At 34.5% G+C, this 21956-nt stretch overlaps 2 protein-coding genes and 2 long non-coding RNA genes across 10 annotated transcripts in view; 2 read left to right on the top strand and 2 right to left on the bottom strand.

Moving 5' to 3' along the window:
- LOC127871207 (uncharacterized) overlaps positions 1-21956 on the bottom strand; it is a 617936-nt gene that overhangs the window by 579552 nt on the left and 16428 nt on the right. The window contains exons 4-5 of one of the 5 annotated variants that reach the window (XM_052413950.1): positions 21568-21633; positions 20777-20925 (exon numbers count right to left, since the gene is read on the bottom strand). The exons of 3 other annotated variants lie outside the window; for them this stretch is intronic. The gene's annotated coding sequence lies outside the window, so the exon portion shown is untranslated. Of the gene's footprint in view, positions 1-20776; positions 20926-21567; positions 21634-21956 lie in introns of those variants that run through there. One more of the 5 variants, XM_052413949.1, reaches the window with a different exon arrangement.
- Positions 113-15598, bottom strand: LOC127871213 (uncharacterized). 2 transcript variants are annotated; one of them, XR_008045219.1, is made up of 7 exons: positions 14964-15598; positions 14004-14077; positions 10664-10859; positions 9555-9723; positions 4474-4575; positions 3644-3782; positions 113-3007 (listed from the first exon to the last, which is right to left on the bottom strand). XR_008045219.1 is itself a non-coding variant. In XM_052413961.1 (4 exons), the coding sequence occupies exons 1-4, from the start codon at positions 15011-15013 to the stop codon at positions 9660-9662; spliced, it is 384 nt and encodes a 127-aa protein (XP_052269921.1). In that variant the 5' UTR covers positions 15014-15598; the 3' UTR covers positions 9092-9659. The 2 variants fall into 2 exon arrangements, 1 of the variants encoding a protein (XP_052269921.1); XM_052413961.1 differs by lacking the exons at positions 113-3007; positions 3644-3782; positions 4474-4575 and having other exon boundaries at positions 9092-9723.
- LOC127871214 (uncharacterized) lies at positions 5932-8149 on the top strand. 2 transcript variants are annotated; one of them, XR_008045220.1, is made up of 4 exons: positions 5932-6271; positions 6544-6746; positions 7046-7212; positions 7717-8149. It is a non-coding gene; the product is annotated as an uncharacterized LOC127871214 (long non-coding RNA). The 2 variants fall into 2 exon arrangements; XR_008045221.1 differs by having other exon boundaries at positions 5934-6271; positions 7046-7208.
- Positions 20326-20901, top strand: LOC127871223 (uncharacterized). The gene is made up of 2 exons (XR_008045237.1): positions 20326-20450; positions 20775-20901. It is a non-coding gene; the product is annotated as an uncharacterized LOC127871223 (long non-coding RNA).

The raw sequence follows: 21956 nt of genomic DNA, 5'->3' as shown, positions 1-21956 counted from the left end.
TATTGTAACTTCTACAGACAAAACACTGGTTATAGAAATAGTGGACGAAAATAAACATGAAAATAAACATGAGTAATGGAATGTGCTTTGTCTTATAACAACAACAATGCGAGACTATACACAATATTTCATTTAATTAGCAATACAAAATTAACAAATCACAATAACTTAAACAGACACCCGTTTACAGTTTAGAGAAACATGTACATGTTTACTATAACAAGAGCACCCCATAATGGGTGCCACGCTCGGCTGCGGGTGCAGTTTTGAATGAATGAAAGCTTGTACAAATTTGTTTTTTTAAGAGGTCACCGCAACCTTGACCTTTGACCTAGTGACCCCAAAATAGGTGTGGCGTGTAGAACTCATCAATGTGCATCTACATATGAAGTTTCAAAGTTTTAGGTGGAAGCACTTTGATTTTAGAGCAAAATTTAAAGGTTTTAGCACGACGCGGACGTCGGACGACACAACGAGCTGGCTATGACAATACCTCGTTTTTTTTTTCCGAAAACAGGTGAGCTAAAAAAAAACTTAACAGTAATGTCAAATATTGAAGATATTTACAAAAGCAATTAAAAAGAAGTCTACATAAGAGTTTATACACCCTATATCTACTAATGGAAAATGTTTATTTAACGTAAATGATAAAAATCACACATGATTGAAACATTTCATCTTAAAAGTACAAACATAGTCCAATACCAATAAGCTTGTATGATAACATTTTTGGGGGCTAAGCATGCATACAAATTATTGCAAATTTTTTATTTTGTTTTCTATTTATCAATTTGATTTATCTAAACATGACAATATCTAAACATGACACACAATTTATACATATAAAGTTATTTTCAGTCGTTCAACAAAAGAACAAACATGTCACATGCATTCAATAAAAGTTCAATATAAACAACCACAATTTTAGGGAAATCTGGATTTAAGACATACGTGTATGCTGAAGTTTTAAACTAGGAGAATTACGGAAATTGAACCCCAGTGAATTCACTCCACTGACAGCTATGTGGACTGGTCAACGTTACACAAACTGTAACAAAACTAGTTAAATGATACAATTCTCTAATAGCAATAGATCTACGTCAATACTTATCAAGTACTTTAAATACAAGTATAATATTATTGTTGAAATATACACAATTCATAAACGTCACATTTACACAACTTTACACATTGTGTGATCATGCAAATGTAATTTTTCAAATAATGTCATTACTGATGCATTTTGTTATTACACTTGGTGTTTATGTAACAATAAGTATCACATTTTACCTAAACTATTACTTCCTGAAACAAGCATATATTTTCTAAAGTGTTTATTCCACAAAATCCTTTTAGACATTCACCTATAGCCGAGTATATAGTGCAAAACAATTAGAAATGTATTTACTTGTTATGTCGAGTTGTAAAACACAGTTATTATCTAACAAAATAGATATCTTTTGCAAATAATAGTACTCGCTAATATTGCCAATAGAGGCCATTGCAATTCTTGGCAATTGTTAGCATATGACATCACTCTCCCTTAATTTTAATTGACTGATTTCAAATTTCAAGGTATTATTTTTTCTTTAGTTTATGTAAAAAAAAATACATTTTAAATAGTTGCTAAAATTCATTCAATGAAAAACATTGCATATAACAAGGTGTTTATATTGCCTTAACTATCTTTTTCTCTTCAAAATATGTCATGCTGCATTATTTAAACAGTTTAATACGTATATGAGCATTTACACAAGAAATGTTGTTTCAGAACAATTGTTTGTACAAATAAATGTAAACAGTGAGTCATCTTATAAAAATGGCAACATTAAATAAACAGTTTATACTGAACATACAATTGTTTCGCAGTATACATGGCAAAATATACCTATATTCAGTGATCAGAAATCTTGGTTAAGATACAGGTGTACTCACTGATTTAAGAGGGTTGTCTCAATGCGCATATACAAATATATGGCATAATAAACTGTTATGTCAAAAAACAAACTTTAAAACTTACCAGCATGTAAGTCTATGATATAACAACACAATTTAACAATCATAACTTTTGCCATTTTTCATAAAATACTTTCATATTTGTTTAATTCTCATTTACATAAAAAGCTTTCCCAATAACACAAGAGTCATACTCTAATCATTTAACAAACTGCAGCCATTGACATCAACCAAGTACTGGTAGTAAATACAGAATCAATAATGTTAGGTAGATTAAATGATTTTTCCCAGAATTTATTTATACATGTATTCCCATGAAATATTATGCTACTTAACAAGATTCTTGATCGAATACTGACCCCCGGGTGAGCCAATCGACTTATATTGTTTCAGAAAGATTGATAGACAGACAATACCGATATTTCATAACTCTCAGCCTTTCTGAAGAATTTTTTTAAGTAGCACATCTATATTACTGGTAAAAAACAGAAAACATGAACATGTTTCATTACAGTTACCAGCATCATTAAAACAGCTTTGACAATATTAAAATAAAATTGTAGCATTATCAGGATCAAAATCTGTAGTGAAAATTTCATAATACAGACAAAGACATTGGATAGACGTGTAATATGTGTGCTTACGATAATAATTTTTACATACTATATTTTACCAAAATTTTCAACATAAAATGACTGAGAGCATCATATTTCCCATAAAACATATACTTGTGTTGTCCTTTGAATACAACTTGGCTGGTCACATAAGAAATGTGGCTGTTGACATGACTTTTTGGCTTTCCACTCGACTTGTTGTGATATGTCATTCTGCCATTTCGATCTGAACAAGTTCATTTATTTTCCATCCGTCACAAAATTCAAAGTTGAAACCTGTGAGAGTAAGTGCTGAACATACCAGGAGGTATGTAGACTAGCACATCTTAAACAGTATATATCTCTGAGCTTCATAGGTTTGACTGGGGTAAATACGGTAACCACTGCTGCAACAGGCTGTAATTCTGATTGGCCAGTTTTCTTTCGTCCATGGGTGTCTGAAAAAAAGAAGACACATTAATGAAAAGTCAGTTTTTCATTATATTTTTGATAAAGATGAAAAAAATTAACAAGCACTGCCTGCCGTAGGGTGTTAAAACTTATCTGATTTGAATCCAGAGAGGAAATAATGGTCCTGAGACTATTGATAAAATAATAATCGACTATACATATTATAGGTGAAGTATAACCTCTTTATATACAATTACTATTGGATGGGATTTGATACAGATAATTCTTTCCATTGGAAAAATAGTACCTAATTATTAATGACAATAAGCTGATGGCCCAAAACACGTGCATTGGGGCAAGAGTTTTTATGAGAAAACTCATATCTCTTTTGTGAAGTAGGAAACAAGAGTTGGTCACCATGGTCACGGACGCACCCACATTTTTCTTTTGTCACAAAACTCCACTTACGTCAAAGAAAGTGAACAAAGTTACACAGGAAGGTAAGTTCATATGATGGAACATATGTTTGATTTCATCACATAAGACGCAATAGTTTCAGTAGACAAACAAATCCGTTAGCTGAAGCGAAAGACGTATGGACGGACTACGTTAAATCTACATTCAACCACCCATCTCTTAAATTGGTGCCATGCAAAAAGCATGCACAGGACTTGAAAACTCACCCAAGGTTCCCTATGTTCATAGACTGAGGGTCGTGCACCATGGCGATGACAGAATATCGAGACGATTATTGCAGCTGATGTTTGTGCCTTGTGTGCGAATGCTTTCGGAGCAGACTCTACGCTTTGCAATCAGGGTTTTCTGGAAATAAAGTCAATCATGTGTCAAACGAGACAATACTAGCATGATTTGGACTTTTTTTTCCAAGACTCCCAAGTACTGGTTCAACCCGGCCACACTTGTGATTTTCTTAATAAGCCATAAACTTTCATATAAACAAGGTAAAATAAAGAGGCTTAACTAAAGCCTTGTGTCCACAAAGTTCCAGAGTTGGAAAGCCTCTTAAAACTTAACATACAGTCAATGCAATGACGCCAAATATTATAAATTAGTTTAATTTTTTGTTTGTTGGTAATGACCAATTTTTTTGAAGAGTTTTTATATAAAAAACAATTAATAAACTTATTCTAACAAAAGTGGTATATATATTTGATGATTCACCAAATACAACACATTTTGAAAAAGTTGATTTACATAAGTTGGGGACAATCACTCAGAGGTGGTTATCACCTAATAGTTATGATGCAGATTTATTAGTGTCTATTTCGTATTAATATTCGCTCTATATCTCTACTTTACTCACAACAAAATTTCTTAGCGGGATCACAAAATTACAGCTCCCGCTAAGAAAATACGTGGCGAGTCAAGTCGAGATATAAGCGTATATTAATACAAAACAAATACTAATCACTTTCTTACTGTTATGGCTGGAAATAAAGCGGCATTTAAAAATTAATAAAACTAGTAAAGGCTATAAAACAGCGAACCATACCAGTCTTGGCATGGACGTCGCCATCTTGACTTGCACGTGATTACCCCCCCCTGATCACTTCTTCCCTGCCATTGATGCCATGTTGTTCAGTCATCTTGTTAACTGCAAATGACGGAGAATCCCTTGCAAAAAGTTAACCCACTTTCATACCAAAACACACTTAAACCAACATAAAACTGTGTTTTTTCTAAGTTTTTCTGAGCGGAAGTTGGTTTTTGCTAATAAAAGCGAGTTTTATGTGAGCTAAACTGTGCTTAACTGAGTTTAAAGTTGGTTTTTTTAAAGTAGATGTGTGTTAAAGCGAGTTTTTTTGCTGTAAGAAGTTGGTTTTTTATGTGTCAAAAGTGAGTCTTTTTATTTATGAGTTGGTTTATGTGTGTTTAAGTGTGTCTTTTTGTTTCATAAGCGAGTCTTTTACAACAGAAGTGGGTCTTTTTATAAACGGAAGTGGGTTAAAGCGAGTTTAAGTTGGTCTTTTTATAAATAATTTGAAAGCCGCAACAAGGCTAAAAGACTCACTTTAACACACTTATCAATAAGTTGGTCTTTTGTTTATTAACATAACTCAACAATAAAACAATAATTCTTCAACTAGGTCTTTGTTTCATGTTTATAGCCATATATTATCAAGGTGAATTGTAAAGGGGCTTTTTTACAGCTTGTTTGCCATTGCACCTTTTGTACATTTATGGGCTCCCCATAATTTTAAGGAAACATTGGATAAAAATTGCTCTTTCAGAACATCACAGGTTCACAGATACTATAAAAATGTTAAAATGTTCAAACTTAGTTTTATACCTGAATATGAAATTGTTTGTCTTTCACTTTGAATCAATACATAAATATTAAATATATTATAAGAACAATCACACATCTATAAAAATGTGAATACTTCCATTTAATTCATGTTCTTTGGAGAATTCAATAGACTTACAGTGTGTTTTTTTATTCATTTTTTGAGGGGGAGAGTGACACTGTTTCTATAATAAATAAAACTAGTTTCAGTGTGAAAGTGTTGATTAATATATGGAAACTTATGTGGGCTTGCCAGCATCAATTATATCTCCTCAACATAAAAACAATAACTATTTTAACTTTCTTATACTGATATTTAACCCCAATACAATTAATGCCTACCACATTGACCTTTAACATACAATTTAAAAGGCAATAAAAATAAATAATATTTATACTATTAATATTATTTGCTAACACCATTCAGCATGTTTTTTTTAAATATTCACAATTAAATATAATATGCTAAGGGTGCTGTGTATTATTCAATAAATACATATATGTTGGTGTTGAAATCAGTAGATATTTCTCAGATTTAGTAATTGGCTGACACACATAAGAGATTAGCCCTCCCCCCCCCCCCCCCCCCAATTAAATCATAAACATTAATTCTTATCACAGTATCAGTGCTCCATCTATAGGCCTAACAAAGGGGTGTTGATAGACTTTTGATTGGCTGAGCAACCATCTATTTGAAAACAAGCGACTTTGATTGGCTGGAGACAGGAAGTTATGTTTTGAAAACAAAGGGGGTTTTCATCAACTGACTTTGAGCTTTAAGGTATAATTGAGTAACATTAAGACTTATAATTCTAGTTTAAAATGTCTTGAATAACTTTCAGCATGAAGTATTGTGTGGTGAAAACAATGTGTATGTACTACAATGTGTAAATCAACAATAAGTTTGTTGCAAAGGAGATTCAAAGTGGATGGTTAAAGTGATATGGTCTCATAATTCATCAACTGCCTGTTATCTTGGAATACTGAAGAACAGTTGTTTTAGGTTTGTATTTTCATTTTTACATCACTTTTTTATTTAGTTTTATATTGAATTAATTATGATCATTATCATATTTATGTATTGTCACTGGGAAATGTAAATGGATAAGTATAAATGTAATGCAATTATAAGGAAAAACAACACCATTTGAATAATTATGGCTGTATTTTATGATTATTGTCATCTTAAATGTTATTTATACCTATTTCTGGTCATTAATGAACAGATTTCTTTCCCACATATTCAATGAAAACTTTTATATTTTAAATTTGAAGGTTAGACTCCCAAGGTGAAATTTACATTGATTGGAAGATTCTTTGGATAGAATATTCCTGCCAAAAGACAGCAGAAGGGGGACTAACTGATGTATGGATTTTGACACCAGATTTTACCCTGCACAAGCAGCCCAACTTGAGTAGATCAGGAGTGGGAAAACCGAGCCCTGTCCCTGACCAAAGAAAGTTGGATTTGTTGAGAGGTAAAACTATACAGGTTTTAGCATTTGAAAGGCATCACACTTCCGACCAGTCCACACAGCCAAATGAGACCACATATCTTGGTACATTTTCAAACAGTATTTTCTACCACACGTAATTTCTTTTAATTATTTATGACAAGCGTTAAGTCACATGTGATCACAGGATTTAAATTGCCAAAAATAAACAAACAAAAACAACAAGCAAACAAACTTATTTTGATTTAAATTAATAATATTTATAGTAACAAGATATACCATAACAGCAATATTTATCACTTACATTATAAAATATCTTTCAGGACCTGATCTCAAATGAGATCATGCACAAGACGCACCTCGCAAAGGCCATGACAGTATAGTTTTCAGACCTGATCAGCTGGTGACTGCTCTATGAAGTGCTGTTCAACCTCCCCTAAGGGGGAGATTCGAGAGGGTCTCCTGATTGCTGAACACTACGCCATGGTTGGTATGATTCTTTTTTATAGGGAAAAAGAGGATTTAAATATATAGGTGTTCTACTGCCTCCATATTCATTTTGAAACAAACATAATGCAATTGATTCAAATTTGACTCCAGCACATAATCTGTCTTGCGTTAATTTAATACTAATGCTAAAATTTAAGAGTTACTAAAAATTGTGTTTGTGTATAAAAGTTTTGAGAATTTAACACATAGGCAGACAAAAATAACCTCAGTATAAAGTTAACGATCAAGCTCTAATTTTGAACGATATAAAAAATTCAAGCAACAGTAATTTGCCTCCTTGATTCAAAAACCTCTTTTGAAATCCTTCTAATGTAGATGATGTTAAAATGGGATATCTGAACTGATGATATTGATGTAAAAGTTTATTCCACCAAAATCAAGTCATTCAGATCAGACTTGATTTGGGTGGAATAAACTTCTACATGTTTTTTTAATACTGTAATGTATAGTAAAATCCTGCATTGATTGTTCATATACATTTCAGTTGTCATCTCCAAAAAGTTTGCCCTGCCCATATCAACAGTGGAAGAGAACATGAGATGGGCCTTGAGGAGGCTTCGTGTCATGTACTGCGGGGAGAATATATAAACTGTTTAGTGCTGAGCAATATGTTCATTTGTTCATAGGTGTAAATATGTGTAAAGGGCTATTCCAGGAAAAGATAGGATGAAGGATTCCTTAATGTTGTCATTTTATAAATCCGGTACCACCAACACAGTTAAAAACAATTATTATTAATTTTATCCTCTGTATCACCCCTCACTAACTGAAACTGTATATAATCATGGTTCATACCCTTCCTCCCATTTTTACCTGTGGTAGCCCAAAGAGGAGAATGTTATTTATTTTAATTTATTATGTTAAATGTGCTCGCATATTGTGATAATGTATCTTGGGTAGATGTTTTCCTGGTTTTGTTAAAATGCACTGTAAAAATGTTCACATTATTTGTTTTTTTTAATATAAACATTGTTTTTTTGCAAATTGTGTGTGTCTTTTATTTATAATCACATGGGGCTTGTAATGATCTGTTGTGATTTTATCTCAAATAACCTTTTTACCATTAAGGTGTAAATATTTTTTTTACAAAGGTTACAGGTCAAACAAGCAAAATTTTATGATCCCTTAAGCGAACAAAAGACTCACAAAAACCAACTTAAACACACTATTGTAGACAGAAGTGTGTTTAAGTTGGTTTTTTGTGAGTTTTGGTATGTTGGTTTTTTTGTGGGTTTTGGTATGTTGGTTTTTTGTGAGTTTTGGTATGTTGGTTTTTGTGAGTTTTTTCTGTGTAAAACTCAGTTTTAACCAAGTTGGTAAAAAAACCCACTTTAAACACAGAAAAAACCAACATACCAAAACTCACAAAAAACCAACATACCGAAACTCACAAAAAACCAACATACCAAAACTCACAAAAAAACAACTTACCAAAGCCCACATTTATGTAACAAGTGAGTTTTTTCTGTGTTTAACTCAGTTTTAACCAAGTTGGTAAAAATACCCACTTTAAACACAGAAAAAACCAACTTACCAAAACTCGCAAAAAACCAACATACCGAAACTCACAAAAAACCAACTTACCAAAACTCACAAAAAACCAACTTACCAAAGCCCACATTTATGTAACAAGTGAGTTTTTTCTGTGTTTAACTCAGTTTTAACCAAGTTGGTAAAAATACCCACTTTAAACACAGAAAAAACCAACTTACCAAAACTCACAAAAACCAACATACCAAAACCCACTAAAAACCAACTGCCAATACCGCTTGGTTTAACACGGATAAAACTCGTGTTTAACTCGAGTTTTACACACTTATTTGGGAAGGGATATACTGCAGGAAAATGTTCAAAGATAGATTCCAGTTCTGCAATAAATCCGTTTGCAGTAAAAAACATATTGAGATTTCTTTAAAGGGAAAGAGGTTATTCTTTCTGCAGACATTGTGTTTACTGAGAAAGATAGTGACATATTTAAAGGAAAATGTTTAAGACCTGTTCTGCAGTCATTTTGTTTTAAGATATAGTGGTCATCGAGTTCTCAATATATTTTTACAAACATTATTAAAACCAATAAAATACAGTTTATGGAATAACCTAAAATAATTAAAATAATAAAAATTAAGGACGTAAAATTAAAAAAACTGCCTCTATTTGGATTCCAAACTTGGGTAATTTATATTTGTATTCAAGGCAGTAAAAGCATATTGCGATACTATACACTATGTACCGCAATATATTGGTATAAGTTGTAGTCATATGTTTATTCATTTAAAATTGTTGCCATTTTTTTAGTAATGCCAATGAGGTCTGTCAACTTACCCACACAATCTGTGAACAAGTCCCTTTAAGATCTTTCATTTTCTTACTGCCGTGAACATTTAAGCTGATGTGACCTTAAACCTGACTCCCAGGTGTGTACAGTGGTCATGTCAAGTGGCAGCTGATAATTTCATTGCTTGGCACCGAGTGGTTTAGGGTGATCCTCGACCTAATTAGGAGAAGAGAAATCATAGAAAATATAAATCAAAGCAAAGTCAAATATATCAATATGTTTAGATATTTCCTGAAACACATGTTATTTAGATATATTTTGAAACAAATATAATGTGTTCATCATAATGTGTTTGAGGCAAAATGTTAAGAAATACATTTTTTGATGTTTGCCATTAATACAATAGTTATCATGCATATGCATCTGTGGTGTTAACATATTGTGCTATATAACGCTCTCACATTGAAATTAACAAATATTTTCAATAACTCAATTAGGTTTTATTTAAAACAATCCATATAGAGCGGACGGTGCAATAGACTGCGGTGCATAGTCATTTATAATATAAGTTACACAGCCTCTGAATTCCCATGTATGATGAGATACAGAGACAGTACATTAACATTGTGCAAGAGAGTCATGACTGGGCCAATGATAAGTTAGAGCTTTGTCACAAAATGTCAACTTACCCTCAACCCATACTCCACGGGGTTTACACAATTGATGTTTCATTATAATTCCCTTGAGAAATATGGACGTGGTTTAATCAGATACAATACAATCCTATAACATTATATGCAGACAAAGCACCACTCTGAATGACTAACCTTCAGAAAAATGACTCCATTATTATGACTCTGTGAAAATGTAGTAAAATGTATGTGTGAAAAGTATCCACTTCGATAAGCCTGTGAAATTTGCACAGGCTTATCACTGACAACACTCTGCCTAAACCAGATTTTTGCAAGAAGAGACTACCTAAATACAAAAAAATACCATTAAAGCAGAAAGTGTCGTCCCAGATAAGCCTGTGTGGACGACACTTAAGGCACATGCGTTATTTTAGAGAAAAGCACCATTGTAATTATCCAGTCAACAATTAAAGGAGACATTCACCAAAGGTGAGTCTCGATATACGTTTTCCCAAGCCTCATACATTTGAAAGAGCTCAGCAATGGCACTGTTAATTGTTGAATTGTGGGTATTGTTGCTGCTTTTGCTACTGCTGCTGCTGCTGATGTTGCTATTGAGACTGAAGCAGCAAATATCTGCATGTCTTACTGTTGTGACCTCTATTTCTCTCTGTGGCGCTTCATCTTTAGCTTCGGTTGTTGCACAAGAGACTGACGGACCTTTAAACATGAATGAAAAGAAAACGTGCATATTTGTCTCAAATTAAATGCCAAGCGTATTTCAAGTTCACTGACCAAAACACTCTATATTCCTTAAATGTTAACATTTTCTTTTAAAACAATCTCAAAGTTCCTTAGTAGAAAACAGTCTAAATGGTTCTGCATTGAAAATCCTCTGAAAGTTGTTAATTGAAACAAGAGGTTCATGATGGCCCTAAAGCGCTTACCTGAGTTAAACGTTGGTAGAAGACTCGACCTGGTGCAAGATCGGAATTCAATTTTGAACTTTGCTTAGATATTGTCAAGATGAACATTCGAAAAAGTTTCATCAAGATTGAGACATGTATGTGACTTCTACTGCGAAAACAAGGATTTAAAAAGATTAACTAGTTTTGGATGCATGTCACATAAATTAAAACTCAGCCTAAAATGAAAAGATAAACATTTTGACAAAGTGTCATCAAATCAACTCATAAATGTGGCCTTTAGAGTAGCAAGATTTTTCTACTATAATAACTAGTCACCTAGTTTTTGGACGCACAATCCCTTATTCCAACTTGCCATTGTCAAGATATGCATTCTCTCAAAGTTTAATCAAGATTGAGTCATAAATGTGGCCTCTATATTGGCATCAAGGGTTTCTAAAGATTTGACCTGGTGACATAGTTACATAGTTTTTAGATGCATGTGACCTCCATACAAAATCAGCCTAGATATTGTACAGATAAACATTCTTACCATCTAATGCAAAGGCAAAAATACAAGTGACCCCTTCCTATATAAATGGCAGTTTTATTACGATAATTACCTTTTATATGGAACTTGATTTTGTAAAGAGATAAAAAGTCAGTTTGCTTGGTGCCTATAGATAATTTGTATGTTGTTTCTCTTGATGGTCAATTTTAATTTTAGGGTTTAGCGTGAAACTGTTGTATCTTTTTCACATTTCTATATGAGATGCAATAGTTTCAAACTTATTGAAATAAGATATAATGGTAAATTAAGTGAAGTGCAGAAAACTGAGTTTGCATTTGGATTTTACCAATTTGTTACAGCTTGATTACATCAAAGTCTTTTAGTTATAAGGGCCACATTCTGTGAATATTGGGCTTAATGCACGTCCAGTCTGCACAGGCTATTCAGGGACACAACTTTCGGCCACGACAGGATTTTCATGTAGAAGAGACATCCTTAAACAAAAAATTCCCCAAAAGTGTAAAGTGTAGTCCATTATAAGCCTGTACAGACTGCACAAGCTAATCTGGGGCGAGACTTAAACCAGCACGTGCATTAAGACCTCTTTTCCCAGAACTAGTCTTATTATGAATGGGCCTCAGGGATGGTGGTCACAGCTGTGCCACAGTGATCCCTTTTCCAATGGCCAGGGACTTACCTCAGTTTTTATATATATATTTATTTGGGGCTGTTATTCGGCCCCTTTTAAAATGTAACAAAATATAGATTTTTACAAAATGACTGAATATAATTAACATTTGAAGGATTCCAAAACAAATGTACAATTTTTTGCAATATTAAGTTCATTTTCCTAATCAGCTCTACAAGTTGAACCATAGCAAATATAATATTGAACACACTTTTATCCTCAGTATTAAAGCAATTGTTAGCAAAAACAACCACAACACCAATGTCTCCATTTTACTTAAAACAACACAGTTTTTCAAAATCCAAAGGGCCCCAGCCCCAATCCAAAAGTGGTGAAACAAGCAAATTTGTTGAATTTATATCCCCCGCCAATATCAAAATTGTGACAGAGGGATGGACTGACAGACAATGCCAATTGAATATCCCTCCACCTTAAGTGCGGGGGAGGGGGGGGGGGGAGTAATTAATGTAAATGTACAAGAAACTAAGAATGGTTGATGAAGATGGGCCCAACATGTGCATATTATAAGTATTTGGGAAAATCAAAAACTTACAACATAACATTTTAGGCATATATTTTTTTTATAAATGAAATGCATTTATGTACGAACAAGTTTCATTGAAACGCACAAAAGAAGTTCCACAATATGCTTCTGGAAACACAAGTTTTCTGGATAGACGGACAACGCCAAAACAATCTTATCCAGATAAAAGGATTGATGGACAACGCCAAAACAATATCCTCCTCCAGATAAAATTATGACAGAAGGAAGGACATACAAGTCAGCGACTATATGCTCTCCCTTGTTGGAGCACAAAATCTCTAACCTGTAATTTCTAAGTACAAAGATGTATACATAATTCTGGAAAAAATGCTGGTCAGTAAAGGGGTTTAGCATAGGACCTTACATGAAGCATTTGTGTAACCTTGACCCTTGCATATAGTATATTGTGTGACGTTGACCTTAACCTTAGACATGAGCCTTAACCCTAGACATGAATCTTACATACGACACACAGCAAGGCAGAAGATTTAAAAGAATTATAAAATGTAATTACAGAATCCACTGAGCATAGTAAAATAATGGCTAAGTAATAAATATTTCTACAAATGTGTGACCTTTGATGTGTGACCTTGACTTTGGTCACAAACACATAGGTCTTGCACTGCCTGATATTTGAAGAAAATTACATCAGGCCATTTTGTGAATCAATTTAGTATGGTAGAATCCTTACTAAATAAAGCATATTTAATCAAAATGTGTGATTTTTATATTTGTGTGTGACTTTGACCACGAGCCTAGCAACCTGGATCTTATATTTGACACTCTGCTAATTAGTAGAGAAATGACTAAATAATGTGTGACCTTGACCTTAGCCCCTAGGATTATAAGTGTTGAATGTGAAGCACCCCCAGATGATTGGCAACAACTTTGGCAAGTTTCATGGCTCTGGCTCATGTGTTAAAGGAGATAAAGCTCTAAGCTTATATTATAAAGCATTTTTTCAAGATACAAAGGGTCATAACTCCATTATTAACAAATAGTGTACAATGCCCATTTGGCGTGAATCATCCTCTTATCCATATATATACTCATACCAAGTTTCAATGAAATCCACCAAAGCACTTCCAAGATATAGCTCCAGACACAAAAGTGCCAGATTGACTGAATCACGGACGGAAAGACGGATGGACAGACAACGCCAATACAATATACCTCCCCCTATGGCGGGGGATAACAAACTATTACTGGGACTTACCTGTTGAGATGTATTGCCTGTGTTGCAGTTGGGTTACATTTTTCTCTGGGACTGAACTTGTGAGGATAAGGCACCTGTGAACGGATAGAAAGATCTTAACAAATCCCAGAAATATATTCAATACATTTGGAAATGGCATCAGTTACATGGACCAAATATGAAACCAAGAGGTGTTGTGGTTTAACCAAATGTTTTTTCGAAGGATTTACCTGTCAATGACCACTAGGGCCAGGGGCATTAATCAAACAAACACTGTAGAGGACCTCTAGAGTATGCTCCATACCAAATATGAAACACTTGGGCTTTGAAGTTGCAGAAAAAGATTTCTTGTCCCTAAATATGTTTATGTCAAACTGGGAAATCCTAGGGCTATTCCAGTTGACCCCAGAGACATAATTTGGTAATATTTTGAAAGGACTCACTTTACACTGTTGCACACCAAACATTAAACCTCTTGGCTATGGGTTTCAAAAACAAAGAAAAAAATGAACACCCAAGGAACATTCCTGTGAGGTTTCATTTAATTCTTTCATGAGCTTCAGGAGAAAATGTCCCTTGACAAAACGTTTACAAACAGAAATACATCGCAAAAGGATGAACAGAAGATACCATGATATCCAAAATGCATCCACAGTTTCAGGCCTTTAGTAGCAAAAAATCTGACAAAATACATCACTTCAATTATGTCAAAGATATCAAATCAAAATATGGAGGTTCCCAAGTTCACATGCTTTTTTAAATAAATGCAAAGTTTCAATCCCTCTTGCACAATACTTTTTTTAGCTAGGGCGGCCACACAAGGGAAAGAGATGGACGAAAGGATGGAAGGACAGACAAAATCACGGATGAGGGCAAATCTTCATACCCCTCCTTACCTCATATAGTGGGGACATTAATATTAATCCATATTCTTTCAAAAATTATTTGAATGACTGCGATACTGTTTGCATAACAACCTACCTTGTAAATGAGGTGGTCTTGCCTCTAAGCAGGGAAGTTTGGAGTCCCATGGGTAGACTGGCTGTACCCTAGGGGTAGGAGCTTTGCCCAAAATTCCTGACCCAAGAGCTCGACACCTACACCCAGGAATTGTTTTTGGATGTGGGGGCCCAACTGGCCAGAGAGCCTATTGTTGTTCAGATGTGTACAGATGTGTGATTGTATGGGGTCCTGTAGGAACCGGAAAATCTAGAAATCCTGGAATTTTATCAGTTTTTAATAGACCTCTACACAAACAAGAGCTGTCAGAGGACAGCACGCTCGGCTATTTGAGTGCTTGACAGTATAACGTAATCCATCATGGGGAAATTGTTCATATTCAATAAGGTCAAGGTAATATAGTCATATTCTAAGTGGAAGAGGACCATAATTGAAACATATTGATCCCTTATGTTTAAAAAAAGTTGTACTTTATAGACGATTCTGAGTTCAGGTATATTTTCTACAATCTCTTTAACATTTGTAATGACATAAAACAAACTAATAAGATTTTATTTTAAGTTTGATAGCAATAGCTTGGGTGGGATGGTTGGACAATCCATCCAAAATAAAGTAAATAAATATTTGTGGATTTTTTTTAACTATGTTTCAAAGAAGAAAAAAGCTTTTTGGGTGTGGGGGATGGGTGGGGGTAGAGAGGGGGGTATAATTTGGGTGTGTGGTCATTTATTAGATGATCTTTCAAAAATTTAAAAAAAAATAAAAAAAATTAATGTTTTTTTTTTGGGGGGGGGGGATTCCGGGGTGGGGCGTGGGGGATGGTTTCGGTGGAGTCATTGTGTTATGTCAGGTAAGTGTTGTTATGTCAAAGTATGAATCAAATCTGATCCTTAATAAAGAAGTTATGGCAATTTAATTAAAATTTATTAAGTTGACATTGAGAGTCAAGGTCATTCAAAGGTCAATGTCAAATTTAACTGGCCAGGTACAGTACCCTCATGATAATTAGAAAGTATTTGAAGTTTGAAAGCAATAGCCTTGATACTTAAGAAGTAAAGTGGATCTAAACACAAAATTTAACAAAATATTCAGTTACGAAGACAAAAAAAGGCAATAATTCCGTTTAAATGCCAACCAGAGTTATGCAACTTGCCCTGTACAGTCCCCTTACGATAGTTTTCCAAGTCTGAAAGCAATAGCTATGATACTTAAGGAGTAAAATGGACCAAAACAAAAAACTTAACCAAATGTTAAATTATCTAAGTATAAAAGGGCCCATAATTCTGTCAAAATGCCATTAAAAGTTACATAACTTTGCATGCACAGTCCCCTTACGATAGTTAGTGAGTGTTGCAAGTATGTAAACAATAGCTTTGATACTTTAGGAATAAAGTGAACCTAAACACAAAACTTAACAAAAGTTTCAATTTTCTACGTATAAAAAGGGAACATAGTTCTTACAAAATGCTTGATATAGTTGTCTGCTCTTGATTATAGATTGTGGTCATGTTGTTCAAGATGTATGCAAAAAATAAAAGCAATATTAGTTATTACAATGTACATAGAAAATATTTGATGTGGTACGCAAACTTTAACATAGATTTATCAATAGTATGCATATTCTAAGTGGAAAAAGAGCCATAATTCTTACAAAATGCCTGTTACAGTTGTCTGCTCCTGTTTAAAGATTGAAGTCATGTTGGTAAAGAAGTATCCAAAAGATGAAAGCAATATGTTCAGGGACATAACAAATATTTGAGGTGGTATGCAAACTTTAGCATAAATTTATCAATAATATGCATATTATAAGTGAAAAAGGACCATAATTCTTACAAAATGCTTGATAAAGTTGTCCGCTCTTATTCATAGGTTGGGTTCATGTTGCTTAAGAAGTATGCAAAATATAAAAGCAATATATCAAGAGAAATATTTGAGATGGTACGCAAACTTTAACATTCCTACGCTCACGGGAACGCCGAAGCCGGGGTGAGTAGGATAGCTCCACTATATATATGTCATAATAGTCGAGCTAATAAAAATGCATTTTAGTCAGAGTAGTGTTGTCATTAAGTTAACCTTTTCCTGGATTAACTCAATGCATAAACTTATGCCAGTAACAGACTTGTGCCGTACTAGAATCATTGAGAGAATGGACATGAACATTATTTCATGACCATTCAATTAACAAGTTATATGGCTGACTATATCCCAAAGCAAAATATGTTTTTTTTAATTCTTTGAAGAAAACACTATCTTCTAATCTGTATAAAAATACTATAAGATAAAAGGTGTTATTGCTTTCTAGTCAAACAATAATTTGTTATCATTGTGACAAAAATATCACCCAATGATGCAAGTCATAATATGTCGCATGATGTTATAGATTGTCTAAGTGTTGTAATTTTCAGTGAAATATGAAACAAAATTTAGATGCACAACCTCATATGAGAATGAAAATACCTGAAAGTTTGAATGCTGAACGTTGAATTTGTAAGTGAACACCCACAGGCCACAAACATTTACTAAGACCGACAGACATCCATCCAAGGTGATTCCTATATACCCCAATCATCACAGGGGTATAATGAATAAATATCTTCAGGGCATATTCTTACTCCAGCGGCATATTTGTATACTGAAAACTTGGACAGGTGGTTAATTTTAATTTATAGATATCCTTATTTAAAAATAAATGCAGATAATTATTTCATAGAATGTTGACTGCATTTCAATGATTGTTTAATTAAAATTAACCAGCATTTCATAGGTATTTTCTTTAATTTATGCAAGGGGAATTTTGTAAATATACATGTGAAAAACAAAACAAAAACCTTTTGGTTTAGAGGCTGAATTTTTGAACAAAAATGTATGAAAATATGCCCTGACCCTTTATGATTAAAACTGATATCAAATCAACTCTTATATGTATTTATTTACTCAGTTTGACCAATTTACAATTTAAAAACACAAAATTCCTGATCAGTAATAGGAACTTTTCTACAGAAAGGTCAGCAAAAAGCTGATGTAACGTGAACTAAATGTGCAACTCTAAACTCATTAAAAACTGGGCTAAATGCATTTATAGCGTAAAGAGTTGTTCCAGATTTGCCTGTACAAACTAATCAGCCACGACACTTTCAGCTTTTATGGAATTCTTTGTTTGAAGGTATATTCGGAAAGTGTGGTCACAAATTAGCTTGGGCAGACTTAACACGCTTTTGTGGGTAAAACACTTAAGGCACATGCATTAAGCCATGTTTTCACAGAGCGCAGCTGAAATACTTCCTGTTTTTGTTGCTGCTGCTGCCATAGCCAGAGATTGTGTGAGTCTTGACGCCAAAGTCACCACCCTGAACCGGGAAGGTAGGACAACGCTGCTCCTCAGGCGTCAGGTTCATATTATTGGAGAGCAACATATGGAGGTCAGTCACTTTAAGAGGCGAGTCACTCAGCGCCTGCTCTATCTGTGGATCAGATTGTTTCACCTCGAGTGACTCGTCGTGATGAAAGTTGAACTCACCAAGGCTCAGCTGTTGGAAGTGTAGATTTAGCGCCTTGTGAGAATATGTTAAAAGGTGGCGTGCTGAATTTCCTGAGCGAGTTGTAGTATTTGTGCACTAAGTGGATTGGGATTGCCTAAACATTCATGATGTTTGTCTTGTTTGCTTATAATGTTTTCTGAAAAGGAAATAGAAAGTAAACTAACAAGAGCTGTCAGAGGACAGCGCGCTCGACTATTCGAGTGCTTGACAGTATAACGTAAGCCATCATGGGGAAATTGTTCATATTCAATAATTTATAAGACCATCTTTCAAAAATAGAAAAAGGAAAAACAAAAATTGTTTTTTGGAGGGAGGGGGGGGGGGTTTAGAGGGGGGTATAATGTGGGGTTTGGTCATTTATTAGACGATCTTTCAAAAATAAAAAAAAGGAAAAAAAGGGGGGGGGGGTAGGGGGGAGTAGGGGGGGTGAGAGGGGGTATAATGTGGGGTTGGGTAATTTATTAGATGATGTTTAAAAAAAAAATTAGGGGGGGAGGTTGGGGGGGGGGGGGGTAGGGGGGTGAGAGGAGGGTATAATGTGAGGTGTGGTTATTTATAAGATGATGTTTAAAAAAAAAATTGGGGGGAGGGGGAGGCTGGGGGGGGAAGGGATTCTGGGTAGGGGCGTGGGGTATTGTTTTGGGTGGAATCCATTGTGGTATTCAGGTAAGTGTTGTTTTGTCAAAGTAATAATAAAATGTGATCATAAATAGAGAAGTTATGGCAATTTATGTAAGTGTAAAAGGGGCCATAATTATGTCAAAATGATACAGTGGTCTGCTCTTGTTTATAGGTTGGGGTCATGTTGGTAAAGAAGTATTCAAAATATGAAAGCAATATGTCAAGGGACAATTAAAACAATTGGGGTAGTACAAAACTTTAACATTTGCACGCTAACGGAAACAGCAACGGAAACAGAAACGCCGACATGAGTAGGATAGCTCTACTATATATATTTCATATATAATAGTCGAGCTAAAAATAGAATGTTTTTAGTGACAAATGAATATGCCTTGACAATGTATGTTGAAACACCTTACTTAACACACCTGCTTTTTAATGCAACACATTGAGTCTATATTTTATATAATCAGGATTGCATAATGATTTATTTTTCTCAAGTTAGCATTCACAATAGCATTGTAATAATGAATAACGCGCACCAACATGTTAAATCGAAATTTTGGGGTTTTAAACAGTGAGGAATACATGGTAAAGTACATTATGTAGCAAGCTGCCATATTTATCTGTACATTAAAAAAACAGGAATAACTTAAGCACTTTTAGACATGACACTATACAACTTTAAATATGACGCAATACAACATTTTGCTAACGAATACTTGAAAATTTAGAATCAGTGCTATAAATATAAATGTTCAACTTATAGAGCTGAATAAGGAAATGAACTCAATGTCACAACCCATTCAAAACAGTATTTGTTTTGGCAAACATTTAATTGGGAATTAAGCCAGTAATTATCGAAAAATATGGAATAGACTTTTTGAGATTAGGAATGCTTTGACCAAATAAATAACACTGTAAGGTCTCACCTGAAGCTCAAGATGCAGAGATGACATTCTAGCCTCGGTGATATTGCTTAGGGCCCAGTTTGAGTTCTACCTAACATCAGGTTGAGAGCCAAAGGGCATACTGGACCACAAAACAAAACTGCTGTCATTTTTCAACGCCTTCTCAAGCGCCGACTCAATGCCAGGCTGTTAAGGATTGGAGTGGGAAGTTACAAACCCTGATGGGTTCACCTTTAGCATCTTGTTTCAGCTGTTGGTCGAACTTCCCGCCTGAGGCATGGCCATGGATGCTCTGAGTGTTCACAACAAAGTAGGTGCTGCCTTTCTAAGTTAGCAACTGCGTCAAAAGTGCGTTCTCTTTGGACAGTTTGGACACCTGTGAGGACAAACCGGGACTGTCCGTAAAGTTACGACTGTCCAGGAGTATGCCAGTGGTAAGCTTACACTTCCAACTAAAACTCTACAAATATTCCTTGATTTTCTCTTGTTACTTTCCGTTGTATTGTTTGTCCCAAAAAGAATGGAACGAGTTATCCAACTTTGTATTTATTGATATTAGTTGTGAAGTCCAACATTGAGAACTGACTGTACATGTTGCCATAACTTCTGCAATAAGTCCTTGTGTCTGTAACACTTGTCCCATCTCTGGCACTCGGGTCTAACAAACCAAACAGGCTCAAGTGCGGATCACTCGACACGAAAATTGTGGTTGATGAGAACCATGTGTGAAAACTCTTTGTGCTAAAAATTTTTTATAGGAGGAATTTGTTCAACGATGCTGACCCTTTGAAGCTGGAAGTCAAATGGGAGAAGCTAGGGGTCAGGGGAGGGGTCGTGCTTGACTTGAGGCTTGTGCGGGCCCGACTGGTGCTGTTGCCGTACCAACTCTATATCAAAACCGGGGCTCTCCTGAAAACATGGGAAATATGAACTGGTACAAAAGGTTTATATTAAAATCTATAACAAACCATGTCTCTTAATAAGAGTTGAAGTTTTTCAAAGGCAAAACTTCATTCTCATGAATTTTGAACTTGGCATTTCACTGGTTCCTTATCCAAAATAACATGACAATTGATTCAATCAAACCATATCGTACTCAAACATCATTTAAAGTGTTTGTCAATACTTTATTAATCTGTCAATTCATAATTAATATTTTTAACTTTAATGCAATCCCCAGACATGGAAAGGCCGCGTTCCCCCCCACATCACTGGACTGTAAATGGCCAGCCTTTCACCAGACAGTTGTCTTCTTTGCTGAGCGAGTAGCTGTAACGTTGAGTGAACCAATATGGAATATGCATACTGCACAGGCTAATCTGGGACAACACTTTACACACATGCATTAAGTCCTGTTTTCCCATGCAGCCTTACATTGTTGCCATTGCATGCATGAAAACTAACTCTAAAGCTTTTATTACACTGTGCTGGGAATGAGGCCAGGGTCCTTCTTATTGAGAACAAATGTATTCCATGGAATCATATTTATAAGCTTTATTAAATATCTCACAACTTTATGAAAAGGCCTGATAATTAAAACGTCTTTGTTACCTTCTGTGTATTCAGGTCATCCTTGTCCACCACATCCTTGGCATCCTTGTTCTGACTCAGCAGCGACTGGAGCAGCAAAATAGCTTGATGTTTTTCTTGAATTTTAGGACTCACATAAATTTATATAAATGTAATGAAAATCAATAACAGATGTTCAACAGCATAAAATATGGCAAATTAATAAATCTCACATCAAGTGTTACCTTTCTGTAAACATTGCGTAAAATATCAATATATGCTCCTCCAAAGATTACTTAAACAATATTTTATTTAAAAAATATTCATCCATATACATTTCTTACATGGCATGGTGTTTATAGAAATGAAAGTCTAAAAATAGCCTCAGTTGCTATGTACATGTGCATTTATGTACAAATATGAAATTTTCA

Source organism: Dreissena polymorpha, chromosome 3, assembly GCF_020536995.1.
Source record: "Dreissena polymorpha isolate Duluth1 chromosome 3, UMN_Dpol_1.0, whole genome shotgun sequence".
NCBI classification, from domain to species: Eukaryota; Metazoa; Mollusca; class Bivalvia; order Myida; family Dreissenidae; genus Dreissena; species Dreissena polymorpha.
This window is presented reverse-complemented; position numbering and strand designations above follow the sequence as displayed.